This window comes from Amblyomma mixtum, chromosome 5, assembly GCF_055824585.1.
Source record: "Amblyomma mixtum isolate Tamu chromosome 5, ASM5582458v1, whole genome shotgun sequence".
NCBI classification, from domain to species: domain Eukaryota; kingdom Metazoa; phylum Arthropoda; class Arachnida; order Ixodida; family Ixodidae; genus Amblyomma; species Amblyomma mixtum.
The window spans coordinates 38,171,614-38,188,546 of record NC_143016.1 but is presented as its reverse complement, the minus strand read 5'-3'; the positions used below and the strand labels follow the sequence as shown (position 1 = coordinate 38,188,546).

The 16,933-nt window shown below is 47.3% G+C and overlaps 1 protein-coding gene across 1 annotated transcript in view; it reads left to right on the top strand.

The window, feature by feature from the left end:
• Positions 1 to 15,950, top strand: part of LOC149341830 (nuclear hormone receptor unc-55-like) — a 29,498-nt gene extending 13,548 nt beyond the window's left edge. Inside the window, exons 2-3 of the mRNA XM_089546703.1 lie at positions 14,862 to 15,157; positions 15,919 to 15,950. Of these exons, the coding sequence (XP_089402829.1) occupies positions 14,863 to 15,157; positions 15,919 to 15,950 (327 nt within the window). The 5' untranslated portion in view covers position 14,862. The remainder of the gene's footprint in view (positions 1 to 14,861; positions 15,158 to 15,918) is intronic.
• Positions 15,951 to 16,933: the final 983 nt, after the last annotated feature.

The window sequence follows — 16,933 nt, the reverse complement described above, 5'->3', positions numbered from 1 at the left end:
CTGTGAAATAAACTTCTAAGTTAAATAATAAAGGCTGATTTGAGCTTTAGAGGTAATGTTTGGTTCTTGAGGGCAGAAACGGGCCTCACGAAAAAGAGTATAGATATAAAATCTATATATGCAACGAGAGTCTTAAATAAACCCGAGACTTTTTTCAATTGGCCCCTGTACCGAGTACACGCGAAAAAAAATCTACCTTCAAACGTTGCATTATCTGATGTGCGGTTGCAGCACCTTGATACATCGGAGCGAATAATCGACAGTACATTGCTGGTTGAGGCCGCACTAAACAACGCTGTGTATAATGCTGTTTACAATGCCCAGCTTCAAACACCTTTCCCCTTTAACAGTATTATCAGGATATCAGAAGGTTAGTTCTGGGACATCAGTCGTCCTGTTGCATATCTATACATAAAAATATAGCTGTTTATCTGCTACCAGCTCATTTCACGGACGCTTTATCCAGATGTAAACCTGGAGGAGTGTTATGGACTTTATATTTCTATTCTTTCTACTGTGCTACTGCTGATTTCAATGAGTTTGGAGGCACAGGCTGTTTAGCACACTTTCGAAAAAAAGCCGGGTAGTTTCATCGCCAAGAAATGCTGGTAAAGAGAGAGTGGGCTCCGTTCAAGTTCATGTCGACAGATTGTGACTCTGAAAGTAAAGTTTTTTCGAACGTCGAATGTAAAAATATTGCTAGCAATATGCAGTGTTACACTAATATTATAACTCCTCACTGTACGCATGGTTTAAAGGGAGCTTATTTTAACTGAAGAGACACACTGACCGTGAAATTCGTGAATACTGCTTCAGCTGTCATCATCAGCTTGAATTAATTCTGGGAAAGTTCGCGAAGACATTGGCTCGTGCTCACTAGGCATTTCTCCTTCTTCTAGGCGAGCCAGTGTTCGATGGGGTGCGACGCTGTTTCAGATTGTTTGAACAGCGTTATGAATGACGAAAATCTCACAGTCTGCGTGTATCATCTTTTCTGTGAAGCAAGGGCCGTCTCTCTTCATTTTTGGCATTCGCATCGTTCCCCATAAACTTTGGGAGTATTTAGTTGCTGCTCCACCGTTGTCAATGCGCATTCAAAATCATTCAGAGAAAAGCATGCAGGTCGGCTCGTTACAAGTGGAACATGAGTTATTCGTATTGAAAAAAATCATTATTCAATGCAACCAAATACAGACACCAGTATTTGGACTCATAGCCCAAAGGAAAGCCAGAACTAGAAATAGATCTAGCGACAATATCCCAAGAAACAACGGAGAACGCATCACAACGACATCACCAAGACAAAATGAATTTATATTGCAGCGACTCTTTTTCATGTTTATTTGTTCGTGCTCAAGGCCGCCGGTACTCTGCTTTAAAAATTTGTTTGTGGCGCAAGATATGACCAGATTTACCTCGAATGATCGCACCCGTGCGGAACCGATTCTACGCTGTTCGAGACTGTTGTGGTTAATTTGCACGCCATGTCACGAAAGTTCGTTGTCAGCTTTATACTGCGCACGGCCGAGAGCGGCGGGAATTCTGCTCGACGACCACCGAACAGGTTTGTTGCTATCGCCGCTGCCGAGTTGTTCAGCTATTTGTGGGCGCGAGTCATTTCAGTAAAGAGCTCGTTTATGTGACACCTTCTTGCTCCTCTGTTGGCTCCGGCGTTGTCGCTGCCACATGACAATATGCAACATCATCACTGTTTCTTGTATGCAACTATGGCACATTTAGAATATATTTAGCGGTAAAAATCACCTTCAGCTAAGTACAGTTACATGTTACCTTGTACATACAAGCTTAGTCGTATGTAATTACACCTTTCCTGAGCGTATCGGGACATTGCAGAGATTAGTCATTACAAGCTGCAGCCTTGTCTCCTTGCTTTGAGGTTATAAGGGTGCCGCGGGGAAGCAAATTATTTATTTCCCATATATTACGTACTGCTAAGCGACCACTGTACCTTTAAAAGTAAAATCTTTGTTAAGCTACAAATTTTACAGGGTTTGATGCCGGAGGCGAAATTCGGAGGTCGGGAGTTCCGATCCTACCGGCGGCATGTAGTTGCTTTTTTTCTGCTTTCTAATCAGTTATCTTTAAAAAAAATGATTGCCTTATCAATCTCCCATTGATGAAGATCGCAAATTTAAAAAAAATCCCCTATGAGCCTTAGTCTCTCATGTCTTAGTCTCTCACGGTACTTGCGACGCGCGAGCTATGCGTGTTCTGTTTTATTCGTGACAAGCATGCCCAATAATTCTGCACAAAAGCATTTTTGAACGGGAACCAGTTTCTGAATTAAATTTTTTCACATATTGTAAGATTTAACTATAACCATCAATATATCAACAGATCTCCCGTCGGCAGGCTTGATTTTCTATTTTTTTGCTATTAACGTTTTTGCTGTCGTCTAAAGCGTTTTCCATTGGTTTTCTATGGCAGTTTTAACTATTCGATGCGACTGATGGAAACACTCTAAAAGAAAGGTTCTGCTGCACATCGGAAGAATGGACCTTTGCCTTCAATATTTTCATAGCAATGTCTTACAGTATTTCAATATTCAGAATTATTGTCCAATAATGTTCAGCATGAACGCGTAATCCGCAGTCATTTACACACACTGTTAGCAAAAAAACACCCAAAAGGGAATAAATGGCTTTTCCTCTAACGCACACCCAAAAGGAGGTTTTTTTACTCCATATGTATGGTGTTTTTATTTACTCCCTTATATAAGGGAGTTATTAAAGAGTGAAAAGGGAGTAAATTTTTTACTCCCTATAGGAATGGAGCCCGAAAATGGCGTGATGTTTATAGTTTATTTATCCTCATTCAGGCTCTTTCTTACAGTGACAGCGGTGGAGACGGGCAGTAGTTCAGGGGGCCGCCGGCAACCCAACTTGGGAAACCGCTGCTCTAATGTAACTCCGCGTCCCGCATTCCATTCGCCGTCTGCAAGCCCAGCGGCGGCAGAGGCGGCAGGAGTCGTCTGCTTGTCGTCTCCCTTTGCTGTACGAGCTCGTTTGGTTGGCCGTGTTTGTAGATAAAGGGATGTAACATTATAATCAATAGTTGCAAACTGAGAAGGAGTCGCTGGGTAGTTTTCACGGTCATGCATCACGCTATATTTGACTAAAAACCAGAGCAGAAAAGTTGAAAACACCCCTGATGGTAGTTTGGAATGGCAGTGTTTGCTTCCATATTCACTTCATTAAGGCTTGGCTTTTCAATATGCCTGAGGAAAAATGTAGCCTCATGAGCTCAATCAAGAGCTCAGGGTTGGCACTATGTTCTATGACAGTTCCATGTTCATGAAACACATAATCTGCTGCAATACGAGGGGGTACCCAAAAGAAACCGGACTTATTTTTGTTTGAACTTATTTGTTCACATTTTAAGCACAGACCTTCAATCTCCTTCAAAGTATTCCCCACTTGCAATGATACGCTTGTCGAATCTTTCATTTCATTTTTCAAAACATTGTTTAAATTCATCTTTTGTGATGCTTGACAGTGGCTCCGTCGTTTTTTTCTTCACCTCAGCAACATCAGCGAAACGCTTTCCATTCACCTATTTTTTCATTCTAGGAAACAAAGAAAGTAGCACGGGGCAAGGTCGGGAGAGTATGAGGGTTGAGGAATAGGGGTCATGCCATTTTTGGTCCAAAATTGTCGTAGCGACAGGGCTGTGTGAGCAGGGGCATTGCCATGATGGAAAAACCAGTCACCCGACCGCCGCAAATCTAGCCCCTTCCACCGCACACTGTTGCCCAATATTTTCAAAACATCCAAGTAGAAAGCCAGGCTAACTGTCTGACCCTGCGGAACAAATTCTCAATGAACGACTCCTCTCACGTCGAAAAAACAAATCAGCATTGTTTTGAGGTTTGGTTTCATCTGACGAGCTTTCTTGAGGCGAGGTGAATTTGAAGTTTTCCATTGGCATGATTGTTGCTTTGATTCAGGATTCGATTCAGGAACACTTGAGTTGTCCCCATAGCATCGTCCTTGTACGTCTTTCTTAATATTTCAGGAGTTTCCATTCAACTTTTTCCGAGCAAAAATCAGGATTTCACCGGCGCACGCTGTTCACGAAAATCAGCCATTGCAAAAACGACGTTCAACAAAACAGTCGTCACTCTAAAACTCTGCCTAAACTAGTCTGACCTCCTTCAACGACGGCACTCGGCTTAATGACTCTGGAATGTTCGTTCTATGCGCTCCTAGTGGCAAAACGCGGTACCACAGAAGCTTTGCCGACCAAAAAATTTAGTCCGGTTTCTTTTGGGTACCCCCTCGTACATTGCGAGAACCACACTGAAAAAAAAGCCTGTGAGAATTAGGCCTAAGCGGGGGCTGTGACGGGGTGGCGAAACAAACAAATGAAAGTTAGGTATTGTTAGAACACTGGAGGGTTCACAGGAGCAATTCAATTATGTACCGTACTGTAGCAGAAAACGGCGACAAGCCGATATCTTGTCCTGCTGCAGGCGCTCGTGAAGGAGCAGAAATGAACGGAGATCCAGCGACGATGGTAACCAAGCGGTCTTCATTCACCGCCATTATCAGACGACTGACCAGAAGCAGACGAGACGCTAGGTTGCGGGGCGGATTGCACAAAATGGTGTTTTTTTTTACTCCATTTCGGCACTGGTGGGGTATTTGGCACAATTAACTCCCTTTCTAGACTGGAGTAAATGCTGGTAAATCCTCATTTTTACTCCCTTATTCCCTCATGGGAGTAAAATGGAGGACAGTCCACCTTTTTACTCCCCACTCATGGAGTAAATGTTTTCACAAATGGAGTAAAAAGGATGGCCGCCACCATTTTTACTCCCTTTTGGGTATATTTTTGTTTACAGTGCAGAGGCGGTTCTTCAGCGGTACCCTGCCAATGCCATCATGATATAGGCGTGCGTTACAGAACTCCAGGCGGTCGAAAGCAATTCGGACACCTCAACTACTCACTGAAGGTGCATACGCTACGTCGCTGGCGACAAATAACGCACACTGAGAGAGTGCACTAACAAACAAGCGACAGCAGCGAAAAGAAGTGATCCTTATACTCCACCCCTTCCTTCGCTGGTGTCGTATCCCAAGAACACACAAGACCAGCCGCGTCCCCCCCCCCCCATTCTCCCCTTCTCCCTAGCTGTGCGCCGTATTTCACCTGGAGAGGCATTTCCCCCTTCGCTGCTCTCTATACTATCCATCGTTCTGCACGCGGCGAGGACACTTTGTTTGCGCGCGACGCTTCGGCGGGGCGCGTGCCGAACTCGTAACGATGGTCGCACGCAGCGCGTGACTCGGCTCCCGATCCCGGCTTCACTTCCACCTCTTTTTCTTTCTTTCCGGGAGCCCGTGTGGATCGTTGAGCGCCCGTCGTCGTTCAAAATTCGTTTCTCCCCGGCAGTGAAGGCGGCAGCTCGTTCGTCCCGGGGCACGCGATGCCGTCTCGCGGCGACGCCAGATCGATGTCGGGACACGCGCGTGATGCAATCGACCGCGCGCCAGCGATGAGACCGGCACGCCAGCGAAGCTGGCGAACGCTGTACACTCGGCCCCTATAGGCGATAGGAATTTTAGAGCAGCTTCGCCGCACGACACCTGTGAGATGGAACGGTGTCACCTTGCCGGGGAGATGAGAGCGAGGAGCACTCCTGAAGAGAAAGAGCGGGCGACGCCTTCAAGTTAGCGGGGTGCGGATCCCGGCGAAAGCGCTACCGTCCTTTAGCTTCCCAGACTGTCCGCTGGTGCTGCCGTAATAAAAACAGTATGCTGCACCTCAGGAAAGGGTGAAGCAAGACAGAGGAAGTGTAGTTCGACCAACATTGATGTATCTAATGAGCGCGCCTCTTCAAATAAACCAAAAAAGCTAGCGGCTAATACGAATTGCAGGTCTTTCTGCTTCGCATTCTGCTTCTCATAACGAACGCGTGCTGAGGGCGTGCGCTCATGAGGAACAAGTTTGCGCACCTGTCTCTGGCCGTTGCTCGCTTTGTTTCCAACTATGGGCCCTTCCCAAAGAATTCCTGTCTCTCTCCTTTGTTTTCGTTACCGAAGGAAGTCGAAAAAACGGAAAGGAGCTCGGGGAGTGCCTTGCTGGGGATTTATTGCTTCCATAACCTATTACAGCGAAAGCTGTAATAGGAAAGCTGTAATAGGTCGTGGAAAGTGGCAACGCGAGAGAAACGGGGACGACAGCAGAGAAACATAAAGAGCAGCAGAGCGCCTGTCCTCTGGTCTATGTTCATTCACTGTCGTCCACGCTTCTTTTAAGCTACCACTTTCCACGGCGAATAACAGACTAGCTAACACGAAGATAAGAACCGAAGTACTGTTACTGCGCACAGTTATTAATGGATGACAACAGCTAAACGCAAACGCATACCTGCAGCGAATGCGATCTGTGAGACGCTCGAAATTGTCATGCTTGAGACCAGCGAACAACTTTGTAGGTCATACAAGTAACGAATAATCACGGCGGCAAAGTATTTTTGTACAAAAAATTTAGTCAGAAAATGAAGGAAGTCTAATATTAGGGTATTTCCCACACAAACAGCACGATTTCCCCAGCCCTCGCTATCAAGGACTGGTTAGATCTGAGACCCTGCCGAAAATGAACTACGTTCCGCCTTGTCAAAAGTTTAGAGCCCAGAGGTTGTATTCAAAGCCGTGAAGTAGCATTCGTGGAAGTCCCACCCGCTGTAGGAGGCAATACCGGAAATCGTCTTATATACAGAATATTTTGATCAGTTGTGTTACATTTTGAATTTTGAATTGTGTTACATGCCATACGGTTTGGCTGCGAAAGTTCTAAAAAAGGGGGGTACAATACTCAACAGTTAGCAACCCTTGGTGTCCCTGTTACAACAGCATCTTTAAGAACGCAGTGGAATTTCTGGGCCATATCTTCAAACGCAGCATGCATCTCGCTGTTAAAAACCAATACACCTGCTCTGTTTGAAGAGACGCTAAGAGATAAATTTGTCCTGGTCCGGGGTCAATTCAATTCAATTCAATTTCGAATCTGGTCCGAATTCTGGACCAGGAAAATATTTTTCTTCAGCGACGAAGTTTCTGTAAAAGCTGTAGCGCATAGCTTTCCTTTGTAGCCGTATGGCCGTGTTTTGGTGGGTGCTAATGAGTAATTACTCCATTAATACAAATCTACTCTACACTAGAGAAAACCCTTCAGTAAGACTATGGGTGTGTGGAGGGAGATAACAGAGAATTAAAGAGGCTCGGCCATGTTGACTTAAGTAAAGCGCATCGATAAAGGCCCATTGTGAAGGCAGAGCTGTCCGAGCAAACAGACCGCTCAGAAAGTAGAAAGCATATTGCGATGGTATTTAAGGTGAACAGCTCCGCTAAACAGCTAAGGAAGTATGTCTGTCAAATGGAGCCCACAATGACATTTGCGTTGCCCGTCACTCGTATACAGCCTCACGACATCCTAAGGCCGGCAGGTTCTGCAGTAGCTGAATGTACACAAAAACAAAGCTGTTTCGCCGATGGCAATCAAATTCTTTGCTAACATCAGGATGACATCAGTGGCAGGCATGTTTTTCCAGTCAGTTTCTTGACGCTCTGGACTACATGGCCACGAGCGGAACTCATTAGAAGCTGCACAAGTAGCGTAAAGGTGATGTTCTTAGTTACAAGCAGGACTGGAGAACATAGGCGGCAACTGATGGCAAGTGCGCACAAGCTACACTGTTTTTGAAAACTCTCTCGTCAGTTTTTAAAGCCGCGCGTCGACGTGGATTGAACAGCCACAGATTTGCATTTCCTCTCACAAGGAGAAAAAAGGCCCTGCATGCAGTTTGCATACAGGGCCAACGAAATGTAATCTGTAATTTGCATTTTCGCGTCAGAGCTTCAGCGTGTCCTCTTTTCTCTCATTAAGCGAAAGCGCGGCACTCTTCCATTCAAATCACCCGTTCCAGTGCCTATACTCGAGAACATAACAAACCAAAGTAGGTTCGGTGTAAGGCACTAGAGCAAATTAGAGCTCCAAGTCGGGCGGTGCAACCTGCATAGCCCTAATCGTCACCACTGCGCTGTGTGAGGGCTGTACAGGCGCACGTAGTCGACACGAATTCGAGCCTTCTCTACACGCGGCCCTTCTCTCCGTGGTATACGCTCGCGGCACCGGATAATCGAAACGCGCACGGAAGCGACACCACGAGCACGCAAAACAGCAACCGCGCGCTTGTACGCGTCGTACAAAACCGCCTGCCCCGCACAAATCGACCGGCACGCGGATCGAGTTCTCACTTCTGCCCACACACACGCCTTCCCAAACACGCCGGACGCACAGGAAAAAAGAGCGCGCTTGTAGGGGTGGCCGATCCTGGCTTCCCGGGGCCGTGGGTCCGGGCCGCGGCTGAGACAATGGCACTCCAGGTGCGACGCATCGAGCGCGGTCAGCGGGGGCTCGCCGGACAACGGCGTCCGCTTGTCCCGAGGCGTGACCGCTTCGGCCATCGCGGTTCCCTTTTGACGGAAGGCCGGCAACAAAAACCGCCGCCGAGGCAGCCAGCACGCGAGCAGTAATGGCGTGAGCCGTCGCTGAATGGGTCCGCCGCCGCGTCCGCTACGAGTGCATGCGCCCGAATAAAGCAACGTCACGACGCAGAGCGCGCTGGCAGCAGCCGGAGAGACAGCGATTCGCCGCCGCTGCTTATTGAAAATCCATGGGCTGTGTACAGCGATCCTGAAAGCGTAAAGGGAGACAGCAAAGGCTGCAAGAGTAATAAAGATTAAAAAAAAAAAACAATAGCAGTAGAGAGAGAGAGAGTCTATCCAGACTCCTGCGGGAACGGTGCATCTTAAACTTTTGAATGAGCTCTTTGATACTTGGTGGACGAATATTTACAAACGCACGTTAAGAATAAAGACATCGTGCTCTGTTTGATGTCATTGCGACTGGGATGGCAGCAATAGGCTCAAATGCTACGTGAGACGGTCGTTTTGTAGGCATATAACAGATTCTCCCAGCTGACATTTTTCTCTCGGCGTCTTCTCGAATTTGTCGCTGCCGTCAGGAGTTTGGTGAAGTCTGTACCGCGAGTGTGCCCTTCGTGCAGACCGGTGGCACAATGTTGTTCGCTGCGCCGGTGCCTTCGAGTACGCCACAGCCTCGTGAAGGCGCGAGCAGTCTACCTAGAAACCATTTCAAGGGGGTGGAAATAGCTGGCCGGTTTTCCGCTGCCTTACAGCGCAGGCAGCCCTCGAACAGGGATTTTGATATAAAACAGTGCCATGCGGGCTAAGTAACAGTGTGCGGCAATTCCTAAGAACGCTTCAATACGCGAGAACTTGCGACACAAACAAAATAACAAAAGGCAGTTTCGTGGAGGGGAAGGAGCAACTTCCGTTACGTAACGTGCGTGCGCGTAGTGAGCTTCTGAAGCAGAAAATTACACCTGCAAAGTGTCGATGATGTTATTGCTGAGTAACACAGCTACGTAACTGGGTAGATTACTGCTAAATAGTTCCTGAAGTTTTTGCCAAACCGATCTTCACATGGCACCACCGATTACCTTTTTTCCTTTTCTGGCTGCAAAGCTCACAAGGATGGACTAGTCGACAGATGCAGCACGCCAATTTCTGCACAGAATGTTGCATACGACAGAATAGAGCCATCGAGCTATAGTTACCCACCTACAGCACAGATACACCTGATGCCATTTATTACGAAATAGGCAACTGCCCATCCCATTTAATGTTAGCTGAAGGGAAAACGAAGAGAGCAACTTTTTTTTACCTACATTTCCTCCGTGTCTGCTCCTCGTCTAACACAAAATAGCTAATTTTCTTTCGAAAGAAAAATCTTTGCAGCTAGCAAGCGTCCCTCGTTTCGGGCTCTAAAACGGGGACGTGTGACCGGGTGCTAACAGCAAAGGCGACGACGACCCAGTGAACGTCGGCGTTTAGGAAGCGCCTTCGGAACGGTCCTTCAAGCGCTGTGCGCTAATTTCGTGTATCTTCAGAAAAAGAATTGAGTCTAAAATAGAAAACGAGTGTGTTTGCGTCATGTGCGCGTTTCTCTGCGTCGGTTGCTGCCGTTATCACAGGCTGAATTGGTGCTATTGTTTCGCTTCCCCCTTAACAACCGCTTGACAACCCCCGCATACGCTGAGATCACTTGCACATCTATGAAATCGACGCAGAAAATGGAGCAGTGCCGTTGTCGCCGTCGCTCTGTAAGAGCGTGTCCTTGAATTTTTCGTCGTTTCAAGAGCACAAGATGCCGGTCGACCGCAGAGCTACTTGCAAGGACGCCGCCCGTAATGGAGGCTTCACGCGGAGTGGATTGTCCGTTGACTGAACGAGGCGCCGGAGGGCGCTACTGTCACGAAGTAGGGCACGCCGCTGCCATTTCCATCGTGCGGGACCCTCGGGAAAGAAAAAAAAAACTGTGTGGTGAGCTGCTTTAGTTTCAAAGAAGCTTTAACGACAACAACAATAACAGCAGCAACATCAGTGGCAATGGCATTTTCCCGGAAACTAGGACGCGTTCCTGATCCATTTGGGGGCGCCACTTTGCATTCCTCACCGCATGTGGGAAAAGGAAAAGGATTGCGGCCGTACAATAGCAAGGTTCTCTGAGACATGCAACGGAAATAAAGAAAGAGAAAAAAACAACAATGAAAAGCTTTAAAGGTCAAATAAATTTCGCCAGAAATAGTAAGCGCATATCTGCCGCCGCGGTGGCTCAGTGGCTATGGTGCTCGGCTGCTGACCCGAAAGACGCGGATTCGATCCCGGCCGCGGTGGTTGAATTTCTTTGGAGGAGAAATTCTAGAGGCCCGTGTACTGTGCGATGTCAGTGCACGTTAAAGAACCCCAGGTGGTCGAAATTTCCGGAGCCCTCCGCTACGGCGTCTCTCATAGCCTTAGTCGCTTTGGGACGTTAAACCCTATGAACCAAACCAAACCAGTAAGCGCATATCTACTGTTTCAGCGTTCACACACCGAGCAGGCATCATCCAGGCTAATTTCTTTTAAATTATGTCATGGCTTATTCGAAAGTACACTATGACGGAGTGCACAAGATACAATCTGCACGAAAGGAAACAACCAGTTGTCATGGAAGAAAACAATATGAAAAGTATGAAAAGTCTATTTTGGTAGAGAATAAATATACCAGGACTGCGTGGGATGTCAGCAGGCGAGAGTGTCCTGGTAGGCTGCACAGGAGAGGTACAACGGAGCAGATTTTCCGTGCAGACGGAATATATGCAGCAGAAAGTATGGGAGCAGAAAATCGGGTCAAATATTAGGCGAGAGTATATCAATTAAGAGCGTTTCTTGCAACAATAAATCACTCAAAAGGCGCATATTTATTTACTAAAGGTGGGAGTCAGCGTCATTTCCTTTTTTTCGTTTCCTACGTCCGTGACCTGTAGTGGGCCACGTCACCGTGGCACACTGTCAGCCACAACGCCATTTCTATTTCCGTAGCTTGGTTCCCTCCGATTTTCAAAGGTAGGCTGGCTCTTATGCAAGAGCAGGTCATGATACAACTGAAGTCATAAGAAAACAAAAAATTACGGTCGATTTGCGTAGTTAGATCATATGCGAATTAGGTGCGCTAGCAGTTCGGTTTTCACTTCGGTTCAGGTGATCAGATCCATAGTTCTCTGATGGCAGTTGTTCGGAGAGCGACATTGGGTTAATGCTCGTATATGCGCAATTAGTAATTCTCTACTTTATATTCATAGATCCCGCGGAGCCTTCATACCACTCGTGGCGCGGTGGGGCAGCGGTTAAGCTATGTGCCACTGCCGTGCGATGGCAGGTGCTGCCTTCAGTGGGGCTCGTGATACCCAGGTTGCACTACCCGCGCAGCCTCTGGCAACTAATCATTGATTGAACTACTGCTGCCGCGGTGGGCAGTGGCAAGTGGGCAACCTAAGAATTTACACAATTATTGAAAATAGGCTTTCTGAGTTACAAGAGCGCTTTTTTCGGCATAGCATCGTCAGCGCTGTAGTACACCACAATGCAGCTAGGACGTGCTAACTAGCAGGCTGGTTAACTAATATTGAATAGTTAAATTTCTAACTATTACTGATAGGCTCCCTAATTATAAAGAGGCGTGTAGCCTGCCGTAAGTAATATCCATATCAGTTTTTACAATTTGAAAACGAAGTTACCTTCGGCGCTGTGCCCCAACAAATTTTGGCTATTCGACGAGTTACATGCACTGGAGAGGTTGCGTTGCCTGCAAGCTTCTCGAAAGCGCATGCATCTTGGCGCGATGTAGCAAAACTTGTTGGGCACCAGCGCCGACGGCTGAGTGGCAATTATAAGTGCTAACGCACTAATACAGGTCCTGACGAACGAACTAAATGTCAAACTGTAACCAGGTCTTGGTATACAGCCAGACGTTACAGACGATTTATCCAAAGCGCAAACATTTTGCTAGTATCGCAGAGCTCAGAGTTAGCCAAGGTTGCATCAATGTGGTATATACTTTTTTCGAATGCACCCGAATCATTAAAAAAACTCTTTGGGGAGCTAATGACGCTAGTAATGTTTTGTACTTGCCAGAGTACTTTGCTGTTTGCACAGTACCCATTCGCATGCTTGACCCATCGGCGCTCTTACCTAAATGCACGGCAACGAAGAAGACTTCGCTCAGAGGACAGTCAAGCAACGTACGTGAATTCTGTTTGCATTAAAAAGAATATTGACGCTTAGGTGGCTTATGCAAAGCCAGATTTTAATCTAGGTTTTGTTTCCTGCAGCAAATTATCAGAAAGAGTACATAATAAAGCTTATTCTTTGCCCCTCTACATCTAATCCAAGACAGGTAATAAAATTCGTTAAATTAGATCGATCAGACCATAGGCATCGGTAACAGATCTGCATTGTGAATTCAGCCCAATGCAGCGAATTTTTTTCTCACAAATGAACTGAAAAATCTCGCAACGGATATAACAATCTCACCTACACTGTAACTTTGGCGTCAGCTTTTGTACTTCTCAGAATTCCAACTTGAGCAATAAATTCGATTTTCACATTTTTTATTGCTGCGCAGGTGAAGAATTGCGAACTGAGAGCTTCAAAACCACCAAAACTTGCCAATTCTTCCCTATAAATGGTAACGGTTTATGAAACACATAAGCGAGGGCCTATGTCTAAAATATGCCCTTCTCTGTAACTTGGTATTAAATATTTCGTTTGACCGACACAGGCTCCATCGAAATATATGATCGGGTGCACAAAAAGGCTACTTGGTCGTCATAGTGTACATGAATTTCATGAAGAAAACTATTGACAGAGATGCGATGATTACTCAGAGGCAAGGAAGGAAGCTATGTTTCATTCAATGGGGACACAGTGCGCCAGTGGCGATACGCTGCAGCCTGCGTGGGCAGGAGTACGGATGGACAAGCGGGCTTAGTCAAGTACAGGGCCATAGTTCAGAGCCATACACAGGCACAGTTCGGCGAAGAACGGGTCAGAATAGAGCTAGTTTCATAATGTTACCTGTGCTTTATGTTAGGTGTCCGAACAGGTTTAAGCATCGTCAGACAAGCAAATAAAATGTACTCGTGCTTACACTGACATGGCTGACCCATTCACGTGACTGGCTCAATACCTGCTGTATTATTAAAAATTCTACGTATCTCATGCTGCCATGTAGCGTGCATTCTTTCACTCGGAAAGGATACGCGTTTCCTGGTTACAAGTTTCACAACGCAACACTGGCGCGTTTCGTAAAGCTTGCTTCTCCTCAGTTACACATACAAAGTGGCGAAGCAAGCTGAGCAGGAAAGAGAATCGCCTTGACGTTTCGCCGTTTGTCAAGAAATAAGACTCGCAGACAAATAAGTTTATTAGACTATTTACATATAGTTGCGTAACATGCACGTTCATTTGTGGCGGCATAATTAAAACTACCTATAGCCTTATTTGTTGTCAGCAGCGCTCCAAACTTTAATCTCATTTTTCAGATCCCGACGTAACCTCTGCGTTAAAGAGCAAAGTCACTTGCCCTATCGAACTGTGCTATACGGAAACAATCTTTGAACAGGCAACATGTCTTTTTCACAGTCTAATGTTCGGACTACCGCACAGACGTCCTATATGATGCAGGTCACTGGGCAAGCTGGTGATTTTACAGGGGGTAATCAGACACAACGGTATTTTCGTTAGCCTGAACTGGCTACCGACAAAGCATCTAGTCGCAACGAGTGCATGCTTCTGACAAAGCATTCCACAGTTCCGCGGCTGTAGTATCGTAAAAATCATCAGCACCAGCTCGCCCACAAATGTTCGAAACCGCTAAAGCCCCGTCGAAAAAAACCGCCCTAAGGGCTTCAGCGAATCTAGTAAAAGCTCTATCGCGGCGCACTGATCCTGAAGGAAACCAGAGCTGTCTTAGGCTGATGGGCAAGGGGCACGACAGATATGAATTTCGGCTATCATTAGCTCGACAGCAAAGTGGAAATGACGCGCATCCTCGCTTGACACGTCTTCCTCTCTTTCAGAAGAAAAGAATGCTTCCGTTGAGTGCGCAGTGGCCTTCTTTAAAGCGGTTGTACGGGTCTCCAAGGTGACCAACACTGACATGCTACACTCTAAAATGGTCTAACCTGCTGCCTTCCCACTCGTAGACATCATTCTACCCCCCCCCCCCCCCCCCCCCCCCCTTTATGTTTACTCTCCTCGGATTACTTCACCACGAAGCCCGCGTTACAAATCGCAGAAGCGATGGCCGCCTCACCGCTGACACTTAAAAAAACTTTATGTCGTCGAAATGCGCGCGTCGTAGTGAAAAATCTCTGCGTTTTACTTCGTTTTACTTCAGAGCGTGCTGCTTCGTTTGCCTGCTCGCAGAATGATGCAGAGCGCCAGCGCGGTGGTCTCGGCGGCGGCGGTGGCTGCGGCGGCCGGCGTGGTGGCCGGCGGGGGCCGCGAGCCCCTGTGCCGCGTGTGCGGCGACCGGGCGTCGGGGCGCCACTACGGCGTGGCCTCGTGCGACGGATGCCGGGGCTTCTTCAAGCGCAGCGTCCGTCGCCAGCTGCAGTACGTCTGCAAGGAGGGCGGCACGTGCGTCGTCGACGTGGCCAGGCGCAACCAGTGCCAGGCGTGCCGGCTCGCAAAGTGCCTGCGCGCCGCCATGAGGCCCGAAGGCGAGTCGCACTGTTTTCCGCAACTCTTTGGTCATGCCCCCCGCTACCCATCGGGCTCATGTATCGAAATCCGGCGGCCTCATGGGATCGAAGCTATAGCTGTCTGTTGCGTCACCTGTGTGCAGCAAAAAGAACCGTGTGCGAGTTAGTACCTCCAAGATGTCGATCTAGCGAGTGACGCGGCGGTGCCACCCGGCAGCAAAATGAGTGAAAGCTAAAAAAAAAGCAAAAATATAACAGTTCGACAGATTAATTAAAAGCTAGAGTAAGCAATAAATTTTAGCTCTTTTAAATATAGTTACGCTGAATGCGACGGTTTTATTTGTCATTTTTCGCTCCCACCTGGCGGCTCTCTATGCTAACCTACACGAAGTGGCCGCTGAGAATAGCCGGTTTTCGAAGCAAAGTTGCTCACTAGGTAGAATCAAAGAACTTCGGTCCCTTCTGCACCCTTCTCTATGCCCGCCACCTACGCACACAAGCAATTGACTACACGTCTCCTCACAGTTTTCTATTTTTCCTCTTCGCTGCGGCACACTCAGAGAAGTTCGCGAAAACCTCATAGCCAAAAACACTGCCAAAGTCTGCTTGCTCGCCCTTATATTTACCGGCCATCCCATCTATGCTCCGCGCTGACTTCTTCCCCTCAGATGTTCAGGGGAGTTCCAAAGAAAAACGCCCAGATAAAAACGAATGCGTTGCCTACCTACTTCTTGATTCATGGTTAACAACGTGAATCAGTCTTATTCTGCGCATCTCAGAACAACCTAGCCATAGCGAGACTAAGTGCTGAGGACGATCATGAACTTCAATGAAACAAGCTTTCTTTATCTTCTCTACCCAACACCGCGATGGTATTTGCTTCAAAATATGCAGCACATCTCTGCTGAATAGAAATAACTGAGTAGAGATCGAAAGTATTGAACCTCTTTTTGTCTCACGATGTGCCGCACCGAGGCTTTTGAAAGCGAGAAAGCCCGCCGCCGCGGAACTCGCAGACAGCGATCAGCGGGCCAAGAGCGTCGCGCGCTCGGCGAGTCGCGAGGCCCGGCCCCGTCAAATCCGCGGCAGCTGCTGGGCCTCCCACGCTTGTCTCGGTGGCAGCGCCAGGCGGAGAGGAGGGGTCGCGGAATCTCCGCTCCTCACCGCTGCATTCTGGCGGCAGAGGGGGCAAGTGCTGCGGAGGAGTAGGCTCGAGGCCTCACACGGATGGATTTACTGCCATTAAGTGCTTACTGCCTTAAGTTTTAATGGCATTCGTGCGGTGCCACACGCATAAATTTAATGGCATTAGCCTTACTGCCATTCGCGACCTACTGAGTTCGCCACAACTCATTAGCCCGTGCAATGCGTACTCTCGTTCTCATTCCACACGCAGAAAAGCATGCAGCTTTGTGAGTAACAACTTCCTAACCAGTAGGAAATGGTTAATTCTTAACTTTCAGTCAGATGAGACATCTATACCGGATTTTCGATGCGAAAAGCGCCATTTTAACCAGCCTTATTGACAGGTACTCTCGACTTGGGTGCTGACAAGCGAGTTTATGGCTACTTTTTCGACTTGTAAAGCAGGAACAGCCGTATTTTCTGGGAAATTGCTTTTACATTACATTTGAACAACATTCCCGATATATTGTGCTCATTAGGAATGTTTATATTCAGATGAAACTTTTGACTACCTTTTGACTACCCTTTCGATAATGGCATTAAATGTGGACGTGTAGCACCAACTCCGAAAATAATGACATTAACAATCTTAAGGCCTTAAGCATTTAC